The 24,286-nt window shown below is 38.3% G+C and overlaps 1 protein-coding gene across 1 annotated transcript; it reads left to right on the forward strand.

Annotated features, from left to right (window-relative positions):
* Positions 1–2,812: 2,812 nt before the first annotated feature.
* TFAM (transcription factor A, mitochondrial) lies at positions 2,813–22,568 on the forward strand. Its single transcript, XM_007959382.1, has 7 exons — positions 2,813–2,913; positions 3,455–3,573; positions 4,776–4,846; positions 8,555–8,704; positions 12,228–12,323; positions 21,878–21,934; positions 22,422–22,568. The coding sequence occupies exons 1-7, from the start codon at positions 2,813–2,815 to the stop codon at positions 22,566–22,568; spliced, it is 741 nt and encodes a 246-aa protein (XP_007957573.1).
* The last annotated feature ends 1,718 nt before the right edge of the window (positions 22,569–24,286 follow it).

Below are 24,286 nucleotides of genomic sequence, written 5' to 3' on the forward strand. Positions count from 1 at the left end.
AAGGAAGGTTGGGCAATCCTACTTCCGTAGTGATACTGCCTCGGAAACCCAAGGAGGGGTCGCTATGAGTCGGGGCCGACTCGACGGCACATAACAACACAACAACAACAACAATATTTTTTAACATTGGTAAAATTTCCTAACAATGACAGCTATGCAACAGAGGAACAAATATCTCAGGAGTTGGTTATCTTTGAAATAACCACAGTTTAAAAGCTGCACACAAAATGAAACTCATTGCCGTCGAATTGGATCCGACTCATAACGACCCCTCCTTGGGTTTCTGTGGAGTAGATTGCCCAACCTTCCTTCCGAGGAGGGGCTGGTGGGTGTGAACCACCAGCCTTCTGGTTAGCAGTCAAATGCCTTAGGCACTATGCCACCAGAGCTCCCTTAAAAGCTGCAAGGGACCTTGAATGACTTCTCAATCTTTTTTGTGCCATAGCGTGCCCAGAAAATGACAGCACATTGCGTGAACTGAAGAAGCTTTGGTGACTAACACGTTGCTTAATGGAAAAAAAAAAAAAAAGTGTATGGGGTCTGTCATGGATTGAATTGTGTCCCCAAAAAACATGTGTCAACTTGGCTGAGCCATGATTCTCAGTGGTTTGATAGCTATGTAATGATGTAACCATCCCCCCATGATGTAATATGATGTAAGCAGCCGATTGTAAGGGGATTAATGTGGGATGCAACACCCTTACTCAGGTCACAGCCCTGATCCAATGTAAGAGGAGTTTCTCTGGTGTATGGCCTGCATCACCTTTTGTCTTACAAGAGACAGGAAGGAGAGAGAAAGGAGCAGAGAAGGAGGGACCTACTACCACCAAGAAAGAGGAGGTGGGAGTGGAGCCTGTCCTTTGGACCCAGGGCCCTTGTGCTGGGAACCTCCTAGATCCAGGGAAAGATTGATGTCAAGACAAAAGGAGATCTCCAGGGAACCCCGGGCTCGCAGATGTTGAAAGGAAAGAACAGAGCCAACAGAGAAACACTTCTCTAGAGCAAACACACTGAATTTGGACTGTGGCCTCTTATCCTGTGAGAAAATAAATTTGTTTGTTAAAGCTATCCATTTGAATTTATTATAGCAGCACTAAATAACTAAGGGTCTTTATATTACATAATTCTAAGAAAAATAAAATACGAAGTATTAAGACACTATAAGCTGAGCAAATGATCTAAGAAGCCAAACTATATGAAGTGGAAAGCAGTATCAGGATTGGAGGAAGACTCATTAACAACCTTTGATGTGCAGACGACACAACTTTGCTTGCTGAAAGTGAAAATAATTTGAAGAATTGACTGATGAAGACTAAAGACTACACTCTGCACTATGGATTACACCTCAACATGAAGAAAACAAAAATCCTCACAACTGGACCAATAAGCAGCATCATGGTAAATGGAGAAAAGATTGAAGATGTCAAGGATTCCATATTACTTGGATCCACAATCAGCATCCATAGAAGCAGCAGTCAAAGAAGCAGATGTTGTATTGCACTGGGAAAATCTGTCGCAAAAGACCTCTTTAAAGTGCTGAAGGAAAAACAAAGATGTCTCTTTGAAGACTAAAGTGCACCTAACCCAAGCCATGGTGTTTTCAGTTGCTTCATGTGCATGTGAAAGTGAGACAGTGAGTAAGGAAGACTGAAGAAGAGTTGATGCTTTTGAGTTGTGGTGTTGGCAAAGAATGCTGAAAGTACCATGGACTGCCAGAACTAACAAATTTGCCCTGGAAGAAGTGCAGCCAGAATGCTCCTTGGAAGTGAGAATGGCCAGACTTCATCTCACCTACTTTGGTCATGTTGTCAAAAGGGACCATTCTCTGGAGAAGGATATCATGCTTGGTAAAGTGGAGGGTCAATGAAAAAGGGGAAGGCCCTCAAGGAGATGGATTGGCACAGTGGCTGCAACAATGTGTTTAGGTATAGCAAGGATTGTGAGGCTGGCACAGGACCAGACAGTGTTTTGTTCTGTTGTACATACAGCACCTAGCAAGAAGAAGAATTCTTTTCCAGTAAAATAAATGCGGTATCAAAATCACATCAATACCTGTACCCACACTCTTAGTGCTTAGGCTGGGAAAGCTTTGATGTAGTCCACCACTCATTTGCAGAGGGAGAAACTGAATTTTATAAAGGGAATCTTCTGGGTCAAGATCTTAATGCCAGTTCTGGGAGTAGAACTTCAGGCTTCAGACGGCTAGTAAAATCTCGTTCCCACTCATCCGCCGCTCTAAACGGTTTACGCAGTATCTTTGAATTGAGATTCCGCAGACGCGCAGCACCTGCCACCTTGTCTACAGGATAGTGCGGACTGCACAGCTACCCAGTATCCTCCTTGTAAAAGTGTTACGTATTAGTCCTTCGGGTCATCACCACCATACGCCAGTTAGTGCCGGGTCGTGGTGAGGCGGCCGCGTCCCCTCCAGCAGTCAGACATCCGCCCTATTGTGAACCGAAAACTGTGGTCCAGGGGCAAAGGAGGCTCTGTAGCGCCCTCTGGAGGCCACGGCCTCCGAAGGCAAGCCGGGCTGTCATTTTCCTTGACCATCCCTTGGGTTCCACCCCTGTCTTTGCAGTCCCGCCCACCGGGGAGTCGCTACAGCGCCTGCGCTGATTCGCTGCTCTCCCCCTCCCCCGTTTCTCAACCGGAAGTTAACTGGGTTCCCATAGTGCTTCGCGAGTGGCGGGCATGATAACAAACTCCGGAGGGTCCCACGCGGGCAGGAATTGTCACTGTTGGGGTTGTTTTATCGTGCCAGGAGACTCTACGAGATTGAAGCCCGCTCTCTGAGTTGTCCGCAAGTCCGATGGCGCTTCTCCGGGGCGTGTGGGGCGTGCTGAGTGCTCTGGGCAAGTCCGGAGCAGAGCTGTGCGCGGGCTGTGGAAATCGACTGTGCTTTCCGTTCAGGTAGGACCGCTCTTCTGCGCCTCAGTAGGTGGCAGGGCCGGCGACGTCCCAGGGCTGCAGTGTGGACACTTCCGTCCACTTTCTGCCCCTTCTAAGAGCGTCAGTTTCATCCTTGTCCTTGAATTCAGACCTCGATCTTGCCAAGGACAGTGGCTTTGAAATCAGGCCTTTCTCCATTAGTACCCTGTGCCTTGCTTCCTTCCGTCTTCCGCCCCTCCTTCACCCACGTTTTCCCAGGGTCCATTCCCTGAGGACTTGTTCAGTGTTCTCTGCGAAGTCGCGCCGAGAATGTCGCGCCACCATCTGGGCGTTGAGGCGCAGGACCCGGTAACTGGAGAGTATGTGTTTTCCTTTACTTTGTAGGGCGTAATTGCTTGAAATTCAGTTTAGAGTTTCCCCCTGGTTAGGACAGGATTTTAAATCAGACATTTTTGTTGACCATGTTAGATAGCATCTTAATGATACCTTATTTGGAATCTGTGTTTATATACATATAATTAGAGGCAAATAACCTAACATTAATTTTTTTATGTGTGTGCAGTTTTATGTGCGTACCGAGATGGTTTTCATCCACATTGAGTGGTTATCCAAAGAAGCCTTTGAGCTCATACCTTCGATTCTCTACAGAACAGTTACCCATATTTAAAGCTCAGAACCCAGGTAAGGAGTTTGGAGGATTGTTGCTCTTCTCTGATGTACAAATAAAACGGACGCTAAGCATTTAAACCGCAAACCTGATTTGCATTTAACAAAGCAACCAGTGAATGCAGAAATAGAAATAAATCGTTTACTCATTCTTTGTTTGATGGTCTGTAAAATAAAAAGCATAATACTTTATGCCAGGTAGAAATGCTTTAAATATAAATGAGAAATAATAAAAATATTTTTAAAATAGCATATAGAGTGGAAAGCACCCTGTGAAGAGAATGAAAACCTGAGTTTTGGGCCTAATGGCTATTGAACGAGAGGATCACTGGTGAATTGTTTTATTTCTTGCTTAGCTCTCTTCTGCATCAGGGAATTATTAATGAAGTTGCGTGGAATAATTTGTGGAAAAGTGTTTAAACTGTAAAACTCTTTGCAAATTACTGTTAATTTAAGAGCTTTTCCATGGAAAATAAATTCTTTTCTTGAATTTCTTGAAAAAGATTACCAGATGTTTGTTGAATCCCTAGCAAGGCTGTGGAACCTTTATTTTGGAACATAGTAGTAAAGATAATCACTAAATAATCATAGAGCACTTGTGAAAATCTAATGAGCCATAATAAAAATTCTCACATTATGGATATAAAGAATTCATTTAAGAGACATGCCTAAGTATTCATTCATGTTTTGTAAAATGTAAGAGTTGGGACTAGCAAATGGTTTGTTACTCAAACTCCAGCTAGTTAAGACTTGAGGTAGGGAAGGGAAGTTATGGGTTGATTTTAGAGTAATTTCATGTTTTCAATGGTATTTCAGAAATTGAAGTACAAGGTAGTGATACACGAATCCTGACTATATTTTATTGTTTAATAAGATTTTATAAACTTAATAATTCCTGACTTTAAAAATGCTTCATTAAAATAGAAACTAAACACCTAAATAATTGATTATCTGCTACTTGAACTTGTAATCAATTTCAGGAGACTTTCTGGTAGTGTGTGATATATTTCTCAATCATTAGATAAGTGACTTGGAAAAAATGTTCATAATGTTTAAATTAGCTGGATAATAAAAAGTTAAATCATTGTATTATGTGGTGTGTAGTGTAGAAATATCTTTAATATAACTTGTAGAGCTAATGAATTATGTTTTTCTGGAAGTCTTTAGAAATTAATCTTGAAGCAGGTAAAATTGTGACTTTTTTTCCTAATCCATAGAAGCGAGAAATTCAGAACTAATTAAGAAAATTGCCCAGATATGGAGGGAACTTCCTGATTCAGAGAAAAAAGTAAGCACGTAGGTTTTCTTTTTCTTTTTTCCAAATTTTATTTATTTATAGTTGTTACTGTTGAGGATACATTTAGCAAAACATACATCGATTCTATTGTTTCTGCATGTACAGTTCAGTGACGTTAATTAAATTTTTTGAGGTACAACCATTCTCACTTTTCATTTCTGAGTTCTTTCCCCAATAACAAATCCATTGGCCCCTAAAGTTTCTGATCTTTTGAGTTGCTATTGACGATTTCATCTCAGGTAGTTCTTAAAAGAGCATAATGCTCAACGCTGACTTTTTTTTTTTTACTAATTAAGCTAAACTATTGTTTGTTTTTGAGAAGACTTTGGGATATTTTTTGGTTTAAGGTTTAAAGATGATCTCAGGGCAGTAGTTTCAGGGGTTCCTTCAACCGTCATGGGCCTAAGAAGTCAAGTCCATGAGAATTTAAAATTCTGGTCTGCATTTCCCCCTTTCTGATCAAGATTCTTCTATAGAATCTTTGATCAAAATGTTTAGTAATGGCAGCCAGGTACCGTCTTGTGGTCTCATGGCAAAGGAGGCATTTGTTCATGGCAGCAATTGGCCACACGTTCCATTTCCTCCTCTTATGCTGACTCTCCATCTTCCTTTGATGCTGTAGGCAAACAGAACAATTGTTGTGCCTTGGATGGCTGTTTGCAAGCTTTTAAGACCCTAGGCACTGTGCAACGAAAGAGAAGGTAGAACAGAAGCAATAAAAATGTTATTCAGCCAGGTAACTAAGATGTCCCATGAAACTATGACCCTAAACCTCCAAACCAAGGAACCACATCCCAAGAGATTATGTTTTACATAGGTAGCCTCAGTTGGAGCTCTTTTTTTTTTTTTTTTTTCCGTCATCATAAGTATTCCTAGCACATAATTTTTGCCAGTTCACCTTTTTACAGGTGTATAACTTACGGCGCTTATTGTATTTGGCTGTTCAAACCTACCTTTAATACGATTTTTCCATCACCATAAACCAAAACTCGGTACTCCATGAGCAATAATAACCCCCTTGCCCTTTCCCCCTTTCTCCTACCACTGGTAACCACTGATAAACTTTGGTCACTATACATTTGTCTTTTCTCGTCATTTTATATAAATGAAGTCATAAAATATTTGTCCTTTTATGATTGACTTATTTCACTGAGCATAATTTCTTCATGTTCTGTCTATATGGTAGCATATATTGGCTGAGTAGTATTCCATCATATGTATTTATGTACCACATTTTGTTTGTCTATTCATCTGTTGGGAGCTCTGGTGGCATAGTGCCTAAGGCATATGACTGCTAACCAGAAGGCTGGCGGTTCAAACACACCAGCCACTCCCTGGAAGGAAGGTTCGGCAGTCTACTTCCATAGAGACACTGCCTTGGAAATCCAAGGAGGGGTTGCTATGAGTCAGATTTGGCTTGAAGGCAGTGCGTGCATGTATTCATTTATTGATAGCATTTGGGTTGTGTGAAAAGGGTGTGGGGTTGGCAATGTCTGACCTCCAACTTCAGAAAGTGGTAGGAGGACCAAGATCAACAGCCCAAAGCTGATTCCTTTGAGGCAGAGGATCAGATGTGCCACCACCCTCTGTCCTTTTTACCAATTCTGACACCAACTGTCCCTCCCAACAGCACTCTGTTTCTTTTCTGGGCTTGATAATTTGTTGCAGTGGCCACACAGAACTCATAGACAGTAGTCATGATTATGGGATTTACTAGGGATGTAACAGGTTACAATTCACGATTAGAAACAAGGCAGGATAGAGTTCTTCAGTCAGGACAGCTTCTTAGCCCTGTCACAGGTACGCTTCTCTCTGGTCTAAGTCTCTGCCCTGCTCGGGCAAATATTGAAAGCTGTGGCCCACAAATGCCCAGAGAGGCACCCCACTTTGCCAGCAAACTCTTGTCCAGAGGCATTCATCTTTCTTGCTCCATGGGCTGGGAGGCCCGTCACTATGTCTCTTGCAGTCTGTTGATTCTGTTGCTGCTGTTTCTCTGCTGCTGCTTGCCATCCCTCCTCATCTCAGCAAAATGTTAAAGCTCTGTCTCTGTCTCCTGGGTTGAGGAGGTCCAGCAGCAGGGATCTTGGGACCAAGAATGAGCTTCACTCCTGGTTCTTCTTTCTTGATGGTAGTGAGCACTTCCTTTTCACCTTAGAGATGGCTCATTTAAGCCTAGTGAGATGGCAGAACTGACCAATACCCATGTTAGGGTTCCATACACCTTAATTGCATGGTCCCGGTCCCACTCCCACAGGGGTGCCATGTACCTCATTTATATTATTAATAAGCTGTCTAATCCCCTTGGTGGGCCACAAGCACCTCACATTTGCATATTCCCCCCAGTCATTTGGTGGGAGTTACAAAAACTATGGCTAAATGGCCATGTTAAGTAATTCACTGTACTACTGGTAGTTTCCATCTTTTGGTTATTGTAAATAGTGCTGCACTGAACATGGGTGTACAAGTCTCTGAATCTCTGTTTTGAAGACTTGGGTCTCTACCTAAGTGGAATTGCTGAGTCATACGGTAGTTCTATTTTTCCTTAAAATGGAACTGCCACACTTTTCCACAGCAGCTGTACCATTTTATATTCCCATCAGCAATGAAGATTCCCCATATCTTCACCAATATTTGTTACTTTCCTTTCTTCTTTTTTTAAGATTTTAGTCATCCTAGTGGGAGTGAAATGGTATCTCATTGTGGTTTTTTTACATCTCTGATGGCTAATGACACTGAGCATCTTTTCATGTGTTTGGTGGCCACTTGATAAATCTCTTCAGTGAAATACCTGTGCAGATCCTGTGCCCATCTTATGATTGGGTAGTCTTGGGTGTTAAAGTTTTATGTATATTTTGTTTTATTAGATTTTTATCAGATGTGGTTTCTGAAGATATTCTCTCACATGGTATCTTGTCTTTTCACTGTTTTAGTCAAGCCTTTTGATTAATAACAGTTTTTTATTTTTATGAGGACTTTTTTTTTTGTCTTTTGCTGTTTGTGCTTTTGTTACCATGTTATGTTAAAAGCTAGACCTGACAGTGTTGTGAAAATTGTATTCCATGCAGAAAAATGAAACAGGATCTATGCCTTACATCACACAAAAACAAATTCAAAATGGACTAAGGACCTAAGTGTGCAAACTAAAACTATAAAATTCTTAGAAGAAAATGCATTTTCGCAACACTGTGTATTGATGAGACTCTTTATCCATTCAATGGACTTAGCATCCTTTTTAAAAATCAGTTAACCATAGATGAGTTGTTTTATCTTTGGATTCTCAATTCTGTTCTGTTGGTCTGTGGTTGTATAGGTTTTCAACTTTGCTGACCTCTATTTAGGGACAATTGTAATGTCTTTTAAAGGACTGGATGACCCAGACTTCTTTCTAACATCTGTTTTCTTCAAAGGAACTTTATATCTTTTGATCCATGTAAATGATGAAAATATGGATTTTGAGAATGAAGGTGAATGATTAGCAGCAACTTGAAATTGGAGGCTGATTACTAGACTCTCACCTTGTTTAGCATGCATATGAAAAATGCATGGTTTTTATGCATACACATATGATCCTAGAGCACATTTTTCTATCTGGTGGTTTAATCTATTTCAAGCTCTGCAGTTGTCTTTCTCTAGCAGTTTTGCTGTGTTAAATTTCCCAACAATGGTTTGTTGATAGTTTATTTTTATTTTTATTTATAGACGTATGAAGACGCTTACAGGGCAGACTGGCAGGCATACAGAGAAGAGATAAAAAGAATTCAAGAACAGCTAACTCCAAGTCAGATCATATGTATGGAAAAAGAAATCCAGCAAAAACGTTTAAAAAGGAAAGCATTAATAAAAAAGAGAGTGAGTATCATTGAAATGTTCTTTTCCTTTGGCAGTGAACTGAAATTTGTATAATTTTGAGTATAGGTAGGTTTCTCTTATTTTGATAATATGTATAGATGTTTGGTAGAAAATCATTAAATGTATTCCAGTTAGACAAAAATAGGATAGTTTCTTACATCTGCTGTTAGAACGACTGCCATTGAGCCTGCCTTAAGCACTCTTGTTGCTACTTTTGGATGTAACCAAATTTAAGATATCCATGTTGTAGCAGGTTAAGGTTAATAAGGATCCTTAGTGGTGCAAACAGTTAAGCACTCTATGGTAACTGAAAGGAAGGTGGTTCCAACCCACCTTGCAGCTCCACAGGAGAAAGACCTGGCCATGTGCTCCTGTAAAGATTATAATCAAGAAAACCCTGTGGAGCAGTTCTACTGTATTACATGGGCACACCATGAGTCAGAAACAACTCGTAGCACCTAATAACAATAACAAGCTACTAATCCAAATAAATTGCATTGTTTTCAATAGAAACAGTATTAGTTGTGAGATGGTCAGCTTGCTAGTCTAGTCCATATATTATATAAAATGGTCATCAGAGTTAATACCAGCCTTGTAAAAGAGATAATAAGATACCGCTCCCAGATCCTAATGTCCTAGCATCAGGATTGAAGACAGCCAGTGTCAGGTCAGTGGTAGTGACCTAAGAATTGCTGATCCAATTAATAAAAGGGAGCTAGAAGAGTGAGTAATAGGGCCTCTTCCTCCTTAATGTTCCCAGCCAGTGCTGAGTTGAGAGAACCAGAAATGAGGAGTGGGGCAGATAAAAGGAGTTTCTCTTTGCATTCTGTGATGGTTATGTTTGTATGTCAACTTGGCTAGGCCTGGTTGAGTGGCTGGGCGGCTGGATGTAGTATTCCCCATGATGAGACTGGTGATCAGCTCCATGGTGGAATCTACTGGGAGCAGCTGAGTAGATGCCTTGGGTATGTGGTCTGCTTCCTGTATATAAAGAAAAGCTTTGAGAATGGTCTTTAGCTTTTGGCACACTTGGACCCTGCATGTAGCTGTGTCATTGCTCGGCATCCTGCTATGCTCTGCTGACCTTGGGACTTACAGTGGATTTAAGTTAATGGCCTGCTGTGTGGATTGGTAACATCGGGACTGTGCCTTTTTACTTGTCAGCCTTGGGGCTTCTCAGCCTCAGCAGCCAACAGCTGTCTGAGTGAAGAAATGCCTCTAGCTCTAGTGGCCTGGGAGCAGGAGGCAGAGTGGACCCAAAGGTTGAGGGGCTTTCACCCAGCCCCGAGAGCCTGGCACCTTGAACTTGGACTTAAAGCCTCCAAATTTTAAGAATAAACTCCTGTTTGTTAAGGCCATCGGGACTGTGCCCTTTTACTTGTCAACCTTGGGCTTGTCAGTCTTGGCAGCCAACAGCTGTCTGAGTGAAGAAAAGCCTCCAGCTTCAGTGGGCTGGGAGCAGGAAGAAGAGTTGAAGCCCAAGGTTGAGGGGCTTTCACTTAGCCCCTAGAGCCTAGCATTTTGAACTTGGACTTAAAGCCTCCAAATTGTAAGAATAAACCATTTGTTCAAGCCATCCCATTTGTGGTATATTCCTGTCAGAGTGGTACTAGGTAACCAAAACAGTATTCTTTTCAATATTTTTTTCTTCCTTTTGGTACCTAGTAAAAACAAATTTAACACGAGCTCTGGTAGCATAGTGCCTAAGACACTTGACTGCTAACCAGAAGGCTGGCTGTTCAAACTCACCAGCCACTCCTCGGAAGGAAGGTTGGGCAGTCTACTTCCGTAGTGATACCATCTCGGAAACCCAAGGAGGGGTTGCTGTGAGTTGGGTCTGACTTGATGGCACATAACAGCAACAACATTATGGTTTAAAGGTTGACGGACATGCTGGGAAGGGAATGGGATGAGAGATTATTCATGAGTTGATGTGGGAGTCTCATGTAATGATTTAACCAAGTGGATAGTAATATCCTTTAAGAATAAAACTTGATAGTGATAGTTTTATCTTTCAGAAAAGATTTGGTAAATACGTATTTGGTTATTCAGTTCATAAGGTCCCTGGATGGCATGCAGTTTGTGCTCTTCTGCTATCTTAAAATTTGGTAGTTTGAACCCACCAGTGGCACTGTGAAGGACGTGGCAATCTGCTTCTGGAAGGGTAGTTGTTGTTGTTAGGTGCTGATGGGTTGATTTTGACTCAGAGTGATCCCGTGTGACAGTAGTACTGCCCCATAGAGTTTTCTTGGCTGTAATCAATATTGAACAGATTATCAGCTCTTTCTTCTGTGGAGCTGTTGGGTGGATTTGAACTGCCAACCTTTCCGTAAGTTTAAGATCTCTTAACAATTTGTGCTACCAGGGATCCTTCTGTAAAGATTATAGCCAAGAAAATCCTATGGAGTAGTTTTACTGTGTAATACGTTAGGAATCAGAATCTGCTTAGTGGCAATAGGTAAAAAATCCTAATTCATGGTGACTATAAAAATAAATGTTGTTGTTGTTGTTGTTATGTGCCATTGAGTCGGCCCCGACTCATGGCGACCCCTCCTTGGGTTTCCAAGGCAGTATCATTACAGAAGTAGGATTGCCCAACCTTCCTTCCGAGGAGTGGCTGGTGGGTTTGAACCGCCAGCCTTCTGGTTAGCAGTCAAGTGAAATAAATATATGAAGTAAATGTTTTTGTATAAATCTGTACAATCTAATATATAAAATCTATTTGTGGTAGATAAGGTGGTGTGTCAATGTGCCTGGACTGTGATTTTTGCGTGGCTTGGCAGCTGGATATAATTATTTCCCATGATGAGATTGGACTTGGTGGAATGACCTCCTTGGTAGAATCACCTCCTTGGTAGAATCACTTCCTTGGTGGAATCTGCTGTGAGCAATTAGTCAGTTAAAGGAGACTTGCCTTAGTGGTGTGGTCTAGACATAGAAAGGATCCTGCATTTGGTTCAGTCTTCATTTCCAGTTCTTGGACTTGAGCCAGTAGTCTGCTATACTGCCTGCTGTGCCTGCCAGTCTTGGAATTGGTACCTTCACAGCCTGTTAAGCCAGCAGTCTGCTTCAGCCTTAGCAGCTGCATGAATCAGGAGAAGCCTCCAGCTTGCTCCATTGAGCCTGGAAGGCATTGCTGAAGCCCAGGGTCAGCTGGTCTCCACCCAGCCTCTAGAGCTGGCACTGTGAACTCTGACTTCTAGCCTAATCTGCCCCTAGAGCCAGCATTCTGAATCAGACTTCTAACCTCCTTAAACTGTAAGATGTTTGTTAAAGCCATCCACTTCTGGTATTTCTGTTGTAGCAGCACTAGAGAACTCTTAAGAAACTATTATAGTTTTCAAATCCTAGTGTTACGAAGAAATTCTGACCTTAAGATATTATATTTTATATAAGATCATAGTATTCCCTTTAAGAAATATTCTGTAATGCATAGTCATAAATAAAGTTTCTGTAATTAAAATTATGTCTTGTAGACATAATTGACAAAACCATATCTGATTGTTCTATTTTTGTTATTCAGGAATTAACAATGCTTGGAAAACCAAAAAGACCGCGCTCAGCTTACAACATTTTTATATCTGAAAGTTTCCAAGAAGCTAAGGATGCTTCATCACAGGTAAAACAAAACTGTATTTGTTTTTAAATTTATAGATTATCAGAAAGTTGTAAAGGCACCATGTCATAACAGGTGGTAAAGAAAAATAGTGAGTTACAGAAATTAAATTCTAGGTGGGGCCCTCTTATGCTCTGTTTTAGAGAAAAATATTTTATTTCTTAACCACATACAATTAATTTGGATAGGTAGCTGTGAATGTATATATTATCAACATTTTTATAATTAAAAAACTTACGTAAAATTTCCAGAGTTATGGAACATTAAAATTCTTCACAAAACTTTTCTAATTCAGCTATTATTGTTTTATTGTTACTGGGGATGACCATTTTGTACTGGGTATTAAGTACAATCTATTCCTTAGTGTTTCATCCTTTAATAAAATTTTGATTGTGCCCATAGTAATGTGTTACACATGTGCTAAAGGGGCAAGGAGGCAGCATCTTCTGACCTCCAACTACACAAGAGGAGGACAGGATCACCATCAGCAGCCTAATGCCTGCTCCTATGAGGCCAGACATGCCACCACCCTCCAGACCTCTTACTTTGACACTAGCCGTTCCTCCTGTGGCACCCACCACCTCTCTGCTGGGTTCAATAATTCGCTGCAGTGGCCACATAGAACTCACAGATTATGGAATTTATTAGAGAAGCAACAGGGTACAATTCAAGTTCAGAAATGTGCTCAGTCTCAGCCTGCCATCTCTTAGCCGACAGTCACTCTCAGTAGCACGTCTCTCTCTCAGCAGTGCATGTTTCTCACATCTCTCTCAGCAGCGTGTCTCTGTCAGCATCACTTCTTTCTCAGCCAGCAGTCAGAGAGACTCTTTCTCTGCCTCTCCAAGGGCTCCTTTATGAACCTGGCAGAGTGGCCAAAACCAACCAATCCTAGCATCAGAATACTATACACCTGAGAGAGATTAAACTTCCCAGAAGATTGCTTTGTGCTGCTCCAACAGAAGTACACTAGGTGGATAACTTTTACAATCAGCTACCCAGTTGCTCGTGGCAAAGTGGGAGTTAAAAACACTATGGCTAGAAAAGCCATACCATGTAATTTACTACACCACAGCGTGGCAATGCCATAGTATGAATGTGTCAGAAAGAAAAGCTTGGCAGTCACTGTTGTGGCTTAATCTTTCCTTCTTGGAATCTTTAAATTGGTAATCGTATTTTCCTTTTAGATGATATGATAAAAGACGTGGATATTTAGATCTCTAACCCTGTCAATCTGAGATTAATGTTTTTAGCATTTTGGTTTGTTTTGTATTTGTAGTTCGTTTCACAAATCTCTTTCAATAGATAACTAATAGATGCCTGTGGCATCTATGTACTTTGTCTGGTTTACTCCTCTGTTGTTGTTGTTGTTGTTGTTATGTGCCGTCAAGTTGGACCCAACTCATAGCGACCCCTCCTTGGGTTTCCAAGGCAGTATCACTATGGAAGTAGATTGCCCAACCTTCCTTCTGAGGAGTGGCTGGTGGGTTTGAACAACCAGCCTTCTGGTTAGCAGTTAAGTACCTTAAGCACTATGCTACCAGAGCTCCTTTTTAAATTTAATTTATATGGACCTATGTTACTGAAGTGCATGCCCATCTTAAGTTGGAATTTGCTTAGTATTTATTTATTTGGATTGCTTCGATTTCTATGAAATTCATCTTATTAAAGCAAAAAGATTACTTGTCTAAGAATGCTTTGTAAATAGTATTGCTCTTTGGCTTTCCCCATTGCCAAAGTTCCCCAACTATGTCCCTAACTTTCCTTGGATTCATTTTAGTATCAGTAGAAGGAGGTTGTTGTTGTTGTTAAGGAGGTTATGTGCTACAATATCCTAGATTAGTACTTTTAAACTGATGGGCTGCACCTTGGAATCACCTAGGGAGATCCCTGGAAATTCAAATGTAATATTACTATATTTATTTATTTAAAAAAATATTGATTATACATCCTCATAATTTAAAGACTCATTATCTAAGGCTTGAAAGAACAGTTTTTACTAGTCTGCCATATCCCCTTCTTCAGAAGCAAACACATGCTGTTTTAGTTGGTTCTTATAATATTTTCCTCCATTTATCTAAAAAACATTCATAGTTACCTCGTGATTTTTTTCAGTTTTAGGCATCATGTATTACTGACTTACACTATTTAAGATGGATATGTAACTCTCTTATTCCACTGTTCAAATGTGCCTTTACCATCCCCTGTCACAATAGTTACTGTAGTTTTGATTAGATTAATGTTCGCTGTTGACGATATGATACGTATGTAAACCCTATTCATGCCTGAGACTTCTAAGTGGTGCATAGAGTTAATGCATTCAGCTGCTTACCAAAAGGTTTGAGGTTTGAGACTGCTTCGAAAGAAAGGTTTAGTGACCTACTTCCAAAAAAAAATCACAATTCTGCTCTGACACATAGAGGATAATCATGAGTCAGATAACTGGATGGCAGCTTGTACACAGCTGAGCTATGTCATGTGGTATGGTTGTTTTTCCCTTCTTGCAAAACTTCTTAGATTCCCTTAAGTTCTTAGATTGTTGCTTGCTTAGTCTTCTTTGTAGTTAGTAACTTAACCACACACTGTCAGTTTTCAATACATTTAGATGCATTAAAACGAAACCAAACCCCTGCCATCAAGTCAATTTTGACTCACAGCAACCCTATAGGACAGAATAGAACTGCTTCATAGGGTTTCTAGGGCTGTAAATTTTTACAGGTGCACACTGCCTCATCTTTCTCCCATGGAGCAGCTGGTGGGTTTGAACCACCAAAGTTTCATTAAAAAAACCTCACTGCCATGAGATCTGACCCATAGCAACCCCTCCTTGGGTTTCTGAGGCAGTATTGCTTCAAAAGTTAATTGACCAATCTTCCTTCCAAGGAGTGGCTGGTGGGTTTGAACTGCCAGCCTTCTGGTTAGCAGTCAAATGCCTTAGGCACTACGCCACCAGAGTTCTTAAAGTTTCGTTAACTATCCTATAAATTTCAGTCTGCAGCCTCTGATTTGTTCCAATTTGGCCATTGCCATCTATGGTTAGTGCAAAGCTAACATTATGGGATCTTCCTTCATTGCCATCGTTGTGCCATGCTTCTGTTTTTCTTGGATTAGTCTCATTCTGATACAGCATCTTCCCCAGTAAGAATGCATGGGAGATTAATTTTTTCATGTCTGAAGTGTTTTTATCCTATTTGTTTGATAATTTAACTAGGCATAGAATGCTATATGCTGGAAAACATGTTCCTTCAGAATTTAAAAAAAAAAATGCTGCTTTTCTTCTGGCTTTGTGTATTTCTTTTGAGAAGTGTAAAGCTATTATGAATTTTGATCTTTTGAACATGATCTGGTTTCTTTTTTCTCCTCCTCCCTGAAAGCTGTGTTCCTTGTTGTATTTGGTGTGGGGCTGATGACATCCATTAGGTACTAGATCAGTCTTTCAATCTGGAAACTCTTGTCTTGCTGTTGTTGTTGTTATGTGCTGTCAAGTCAGACCTGACTCATAGCGACCCCTCCTTGGTTTCTGAGGCAGTATCAGTACGGACTCAGATTATTTGCTCAGCATACAGATTGAATAAATATGGTGAAAAGACATAACTCTGACACACTCCCCTCCTGGTTTTAAAGCATGCAGTAGCCCCTTGTTCTTTTTGAACAGCAGCCTCCTGGTCTACGTACTTGTTCCTCATGAGCGGTAAGTATTCTGGACTTCTTATTCTTTGCATTGCTTATACATCATTTGTTATGATCCACACAGTCTAATTCCTTTTACAATGCTATACATCATTTGTTATGATCCACACAGTCGAATGCCTTTGTATAATCAATAAAACACAGGTAAACATCTTCCTGGTATTCTTTGCTTTCAGCCAAAATCCGTCTGACATCAGCAGTATTATCCTGCATTCTGCATCCCCTTCTGAATCCAGCTTGCATTTCTGGAAGTTCCCTGCAATACATTGCTGCAACCATTTTCAGATTATCTTAAGCAGAAGTTTACTTGCATGTAATATTAATGATATTGTTTGATAATTTTCACATTTTGTTGATCACCTTTCATTGGAGTGGGCATAATATAGAACTCTTCCAATCAGTTGGGCAGGTAGCTGTCTTCCAGATTAGTTGGTGTAGATGAGTAGTGCTCCAGCACTGCATCTGTTCATTGAATCATCTCAGTGAGTATTCCTGGACCCTTGTTTTTCACCAGTCCATTCAGTGCAGCATCGACTTCCTTCTTCAGTATCATTGGTTCTTGATCATATACCACCTCGTGAAGTAGTTGGTCATCAACCAGTTCTTTTTGGTACAGTGACTGTGTGTTCCTTCCATCATCTTTTGATGCTTCTAGCATCATTCAGTATTTTGCCCATTAGAATCTTTCAGTATTGCAACCTGAGGCTTGAATTTTTTTCTTCACTTCTTTCAGCTTGAGAAATGCCAAATGTGTCTTCCCTTTTGGTTTTCTAACTCCTGGTCTTTGTACATTGCCTTATAATAATTCACTTTTTGAGCTGCTCTTTGAAATGTTCTGTTCAGCTCTTTTGTCATTTCTTCCATTTCCTTTAGCTACTCCCTGTTCAAGAGCAAGTTTCAGAGTCTCTTCTGACATTCATTTTGATCTTTTCTTCCTTTCCTATCTTTTTAATGACCTTTTGCTTTCTTCATGTATGATGTTCTTGATGTCATCCAACAATTAGTCTGATTTTTGGTCATTGGGATTCAGTGTGTCAAATCTATTCCAGATGATCTCTGAATTCAGGTTGGGATATTATCAAGGCCATATTTTGGCTCTTGAGTACTAGTTTTAATTGTCTTTAGCTTCAACTTGAATTTCCATATGAGCAGTTGATTGTCGGTTCCCCATTCAGCTCCTGGCCTTGTTTTGGCTGAAGATACTGAGCTTGTTTGTCTCCTCTTCACAGATGTAGTCGGTCTAACTCTTGTGTATACCATCTGTCCAGGTCCATGTGTTTAGCTGCTGTTTATATTGTTGAAAAAAGGTATTTGCAAGGATAAGTTATTGGCCTTGCAAAATTCTGTCATGCGATCTCCAGCACCATTTCTGTCACCAAGGCCCTATATTCCAACTGCCGGTGATTCTTTTTATGTTTCCAACTTTTGCGTTCCGATTACCAGTAATAATCAACACATCTTGATTGCATGTTTGGTCAATTTCAGACTGCGAAAGTTAGTAAAAATCTTCAGTTTCCTCATCTTTGGCTTTGGTGGTTGGTGCATAAATATGACTAATAGTAGTATTAACTGGTCTTCCTTGTAGGTGTATATTATCCTATCACAGACAGCATTGTTCTTCAGAATAGATCTTGAAACATTCTTTGTGACACTGAATGCCATACCATTCCTCTTCAGTTTGTCATTCCCAGCATTATGGGCCATGGGCTTGTCTGATTTAGAATGGCCAAAAACAGTCCATTTTAGCTCACTAATGCCTAGGATATTGATCTTTATGCATTTCATTTCATTTTTGACAGCTTCTAATTTTCCTAGATTCATACTTTATACATTCCATGTTCTGATTATTAATGAATGCTTGTAGCTGTTTCTTCCCATTTTGACACATGCCACATCAGCAGATGGGTCCCCAAAGTTTTACTCCATCCATGTCATTAATATCGACTCTACTCTGAGGAGGCAGCTGTTCCCTAGTCATATTTTGAATGCCTTCTGACTTGAGGGGTTCGTCTTCTGGCACTGTATCAAACAATATTTCAGTGCTATTCATAAGGTTTTCACTGGCCAATTTGAGAAGTGGATGGCCTCTTTCTTCTTTGAGTCTGTCTTAGTCTGGAAGCCACACTGAAACCTGCCTACTGTGGGTGAACCTGCTGCTATTTGAAATACCGGTGGCATAGTCTCCAGCCTGACAACAACATGCAAGCCACCACAGTACAACAAACTGATACACAAGTAGTGGAATTTTACGCCTTAAAGGAACTAGAGAAAAAAGAGCTAACAAAGCCCAAAGTTACCTGATAGAAGGAGCAGAGATAAAGAATAGAAAAACATTAAAGAGAATCAGAGAAACCAGAAATTGGTGTTTTGAAGAGATCAATACAATTCACAAACTCTTAGATTGACAAAGAAAGAAGATATAATATCTAAAATTAGAAATGAAAGTGGGGACATTACAACTTACCCTACAGAAATTAAAAAGATCATACAAAAATAATATAAATCATTATATGCCAATAATTAGATAATTTGGAGGAAATGGATACATTCCTAGAAGTACATAAATTTTCTTTAATTGACTTAAGAAGAAACTTTGTACATTGACTCAACTGACCCATAACAAATGAAGAGATTAAATCAATAGAAACTTCACAATAAAGAACAGGTGGCTTCATTAAATTTTTTTATTAAAAAAATAATAATAATAATTTATTTTATTTTTGTTGTTAATATACACAGCAGAATACCAACAATTTCTGCATGTACACTTCAGTGACATTGATTACATTCCTTGAGGTGTGCAACCATTCTCATCTTCTTTTCCAACTTGTTTCTTTCCTATTAATATAAACTCACAACCACCTAGGATTTTTATATAATCTTTCAAGTTGCTGTTGTCAGTTTGATCTCATATAGCTAGACCTTAAAAGATCACAGTGCTCAAGGCAGGCATTCTTTCCTTGTTGAGCTAAACTATTATCTGATTTTAAAAAGATTTCAAGGTATATTTTTTGTTTAAGGCTTAAAGATTATGTTAGGGTTCACTGAAATGTTTAGTATCAAACATTTATAGAAGAAATTCCAGTCCTTCTTGAATTTCTCCAAAAATAAGAAGGAATACTTCCTAACTCACATAGAGGCTAGAATTAACCCTAACACCGAAACCAGAAAAACAATACCACAGGAAAAGAAAACTACAGACCAATATCCCTCATGAATATAGATGCAAAAATCCTTCACAGAATAGTAGCAAACCAAGTCCAAAGGCATGTTAAGAACGTTATACACCTTGATCAAATGAGATTTATCCCAAAAATATAAGATTGGGTCAACATTAGAAAAGCAATCAGTGTAATACACCACCTTAATAGAACAAAGGAAACGAACCATATGGTCATCTCAATTGATAAGGAAGAGCCATTTGACAGAATCCAAACACTGAACAAGCTAGGAATAGAAGAGATGATCCTCAGTCTGATAAATGGTATTTATGAAAAACCCACAGCTAATATCATGTTCAATGGAGAAGGCCTGAGCACTTTCCTTTTAATATCAGAAATAAAACAAGCCATGCCTGTTCTCACCACTGCTATGTAACATTATGCTGGAAGTCCTAGCCAGGGCAATTAGGCAAAAAAAGAGAAGATACTCAAATTGGGAAGGAGGAAGAAAACTATTTGTTTTCAGATTACATAATCCTAGATACACAGAAAGATACCACAGCTAATAAATGAGTTTAGCACAGTGGCAGGGTACAAGGTCAAAAATAAAAATCAGTTGGGTTTCTACACATTGGCAGAGAGCATTCTGAGAAGGAAATTAAGAAAACAGTTCCATTTACAGTAGCATCTAAAAGAATAAAAATCTAGGAATAAATTTAACCAGGAAGGTGAAAGATTTTTTTTACACTAAAATTATTAAAACATTACTAAAAGTAAAGAAGACCTAAATAAGTGGAAGGGCATTCCATGTAAATGGATTGAAAGACTTAATAGTGTTACTATGTCATTACTACTAAAAGCAATCTATAGATTCAGTACAGTCCCTATCAAAATTTAGCAGCTGCCTTTGCAGAGATGGAAAAGCCATTCTACAGATTTATATGGAATGGCAAGCCAAAGCAATCTTGAAAAAGAAGAATAAAGTAGGAAGACTCATCCTTCCTGAGTTCCAAACATTCTATAAAGCTTGAGTAATCAAAACAGGCTGATAATGGTATTACGATATACCAGTGGAATAGATTTGAAAGTTCAGAAATAAACTCATACATCTGTGGTCAGTTGATTTTTAACATGAGTGTTAAGTCTGTTCATTGGGGAAAGAGCAGTCTCTTTAATATAAAGATTAAGGATGTAAATGTGAGAATTAAAACTATAAAACTCCTAGTAGAAAACAAAGGTAATGCTTTGGAACCTAGTTTTCAATAGTGGACTCTTGGATATGACACCAAAAACACAAGCAGCAAAAGACAAATTCGATTCATAAAAATTAAAAACTTGTACATCAAAGGACTTTTGTCAGGAAATTAAAGAGATAACCTATATATATCAAAAAATGGGCAAAAGAATGACTAAACAAAATGTGTATATACTGAATGGGATATTAGTCACTTATAAAGAGAAATGAAGTCCTAATACATGCAACACATGGACGAACTTTGAAAACATGCTGTGTGAAATAAATCAGTCAGAAATGGATGAATATTTTATGAGCCCACTTGTATGAAACAGGCAAGTCCTTCTCCATTGAACATGATGTTAGCTGTGGGTTTTTCATAAATACCTTTTATCAGACTGAGGATCATCCCTTCTATTCCTAGCTTGTTCAGTGTTTGGATTTTGTCAAAAATGGGCAGAAGACTTAAATAGAAATATCACCAAGGAAAATATACAAGTGGCCAGCAAGCACATGAAAAGATGTTTGGTGTCATTAGGGAGACAGACATCCACACCATATTGAGATACCACTTTACCTTCATAAGGATGGCTGTGATAAAAGCGAAATAGAAAATAAGAGGTATTGACAAGGATTTGGAGAAATTGTAACCCTTTATTATTACTGGTGGGAATAGAAAATAGTACAGCTACTGTGGAAAACAATTTGACAGCTCATCAACATACTAAACGTAGAACTACTGTGTGACCCCGCGATTCCAATCCTAGGCATATACCCAAAAGAATTAAAGGCAGGAACTCAAAACAGAAACTTGTACACCAGTGTTCATTGCAGCACAGTAGTCAAAAAGTGGAAACAATCTGAATATCCATCTGCAGGTGAATGAATAAACAAAATGTATATATACTGAATGGAATATTACTCAGCTATAAAGAGAAATGAAGTCCTGATACATGCAACACATGGACGGACTTTGAAAACATTATGCTGTGTGAAATAAATCAGTCAGAAATGGATGAATATTTTGTGAGCTCACTTGTCTGAAACAGGCAAGTGTATTGAGACCAAAATTTATTCATGATTACCAGAAGTGGGAGGGAGGTTGAAAGGGGAAGTTATTGCTTAGGGTGCACTGAGTTTCCATTAGTGGTGGTGGTAGAATAATTTGGAAACTGTCTGATGGTTGTACAACAGGATGTATGTAGTCAATATCATGGAATGTACAAGAAAGAAAATGAATTTATAAACATTTTGTGTTGTTTATATGTATATATCTGCAATCAAAATAGGATAAGTACCTTTATTCAATTTATTTTTGTAAATTTTAACAGTTAATAGTTTAAAGAGAAAATATGTTAAGAATTGATGAGACTTTCCTTTAACTCTGTATACCTGAGTTTTTGGTTTTGAAATAGTTTTTAAAAAACCAAAATCTTTAATCACTGAAATCCCCATATCCATATGTTGTTTTATAGGCAAAACTGAAGACTGTAAATGAAAACTGGAAAAATCTGTCTAGTTCTCAAAAGCAAGTAAGTTGTATAGTCTTTAATCTCAAATGTCAGTGAGGAAATATCTTAGAGCAAAACTTTTTTTTTAATGTGAAAACTACCTTATATTACTAATAACAACACAGTTAACATATTTTAAAAATTATTTTAAAAATTATTTTTATATTCTTAGAAATATTTGGGGTTTTCTTTCTTGGTAGTTTTTGCCTGATAATAAAATTTATATTTAAATTTATAGTCACTCATGAATTTAGAGTGTCCACTATGTACGTAGTGGTGATCACACCCCTCCTCTATCCTTTTCTGCACCCAAGCCCTAAATTATAATAACGTTACTTAGAAAATCTTTCTCTCTTACCTTTTTCTTAGATTAGTTCACAAAAGCATTTTTTCTCTTACCCTTTATGCATGTACAGCAGTAATGTAATATCTAGAATATATGTGGAGACATTCCAGAAATTAATTGCAAAAATTCTGCTCTAAAGAAATCATTTTAATATTTCCTCAGGTATATATTCAGCTTGCTAAAGATGATAAAATTCGTTATGATAATGAAATGAAATCCTGGGAAGCACAGATGATTGAAGTTGGAAGAAATGATCTTATACGTCGCAAAACAAAGCACCGAACAAAAGATGGCACTGCGGAATGTTAAAATATGATTGAGTTACATTCATTATGGATAGGCTCAAGAAAACAATTAGGTCTCAATACTTGAAGCTGTTGAAAAATTAGAAAGGATGAAGTTGGCAAACATTTTATATTCAGTTCTTTTTTTCTTTTAAGTTCATGGACTTTTGCCAATTTAATACATCCTGTACCTTACTTTTTCTTGGTTTTTGTACCTTGCTTTGGAAAACACAAACAGATGAAAGTTCATGCTAAATTTATTTTGTGCTTAGTAACTACTGAGGATGAAAATAATCCCTGCAGATGCAACAGTGAATCATTTACCTTTATCAAGGTAAATCAGACTGTGAACTTTTTTATACTGGATGATGACTATGGAAAGATTCTTTTTCTTATATTATGGAAGGAGGATTTTGCTTTTGAAAATTGTCCCAAATTATAGATGCCACAGTAGATGTAATTGTGTATGTTTTTAAAAAGACAGCTGGAATTTATCTGGGTAGATTTTAATTCCTAGATATAATTCATGTTGTTTTCAGAGTTGATGGCTGTACATGCAAGTGATCTCTGCTTCAGTTGATACTTTTATAAAAGGGACTGAAAAATTTATAAGCTTATTCCTCATTGTCTTTTTTTTTTCTAAAGTAAAACTAAAAATTATGTACCAAATCTATGCATATTAATTTATATACATAAATAAAAATTATGCATAGGAAAAATTTTAATCTTTAATTTTACATTTTTCCAAATTATGTTTTAAAGAAAAGCAATTGGTTTTATGTACTTTTTTTTACTAGAGAATTGTATGTTTTTTCCTAAGTTATTTTTTCTCATGTGAATCTGTTTTCTAAAAAGTAGAGATTGTGTCTTGTATAAGTTTTAAAATGAGACATACAGAAAGTGAAAGTCTCAAGTCTCTAGACCCTGAACCTATAATTTCTAAGCATCTTGCGTAATGTATAAAAAAGCCAATGTAAGTGGATTGCCAAATACAGCCCATTGAGCAAATGTTATCTGTGGGCCAAATCCAGTCCACTGCCTGGTTGCCATGGCCTGCGGGCTAATAATTTTATTTTACATTTTTAAATGGATTAAAAAAAAAAAAAGAATACGTCACATGAAAAGTAAAATAAAATTCAAATTTCAGTGTCCATAAATAAAATTTTATCCGAACACAATCATGGTCATTCTTTAATTATCTTATGACTGCTTTTGTGTTACAACAGAATGAAATAGTTGCTGGAGAGACTTTGTAGCCCACAAAGCCTAAAATCTTAACTATCTGGCCCTTACAGAAAACATTTGCCTACCTGTTGTTTATTGTATACTGTAATGTGACTAATGTTCTAATGTGTTAATGTGTTAAGATACTTTTTCTAACTCTTTCAGAAGTTTTTTTTTTTGTTTTGAATCATTGTCACTCTCTTCCTAAAAGGAAAAAGATGATACATTGTGGCTCCTTGGTGGTAACAAGGAAGCTAATCTTCAGTTTCAAATTATGTTGATCTCTGTAGTATGTGTGGAATGAAATTCTTTCAAATTATTTGCTAAGGCTCAGTAATACGTATTTTGAGAGTTCAGCTAGCACGTACCACAAAAACCTTACTGTCATTTAGCATTTGTTTTTCTTAGTCATCCAAAGGTTTTCAAAATTCACACCATCTCTTTGAGCAGTTTACAGGGGGTAGGATGACTCAGAATTTTTATGCACTTGGTGTATTATATAAAATATTTAGAAATTGT

Source organism: Orycteropus afer, unplaced genomic scaffold (assembly GCF_000298275.1).
Source record: "Orycteropus afer afer isolate SDZICR_OR568_19922 unplaced genomic scaffold, OryAfe1.0 scaffold00016, whole genome shotgun sequence".
Lineage (NCBI taxonomy): Eukaryota > Metazoa > Chordata > Mammalia > Tubulidentata > Orycteropodidae > Orycteropus > Orycteropus afer.

Bases quoted from the DNA above. Each gene is read 5' to 3' on its own strand.
- TFAM (XM_007959382.1), top strand. From the start codon at position 2,813: ATGGCGCTTCTCCGGGGCGTGTGGGGCGTGCTGAGTGCTCTGGGCAAG. The intron at 2,914-3,454 runs GTAGGACCGCTC...ATGTGTGTGCAG, and splicing joins CGACTGTGCTTTCCGTTCAG to TTTTATGTGCGTACCGAGAT. The intron at 21,935-22,421 runs GTAAGTTGTATA...ATATTTCCTCAG, and splicing joins TGTCTAGTTCTCAAAAGCAA to GTATATATTCAGCTTGCTAA.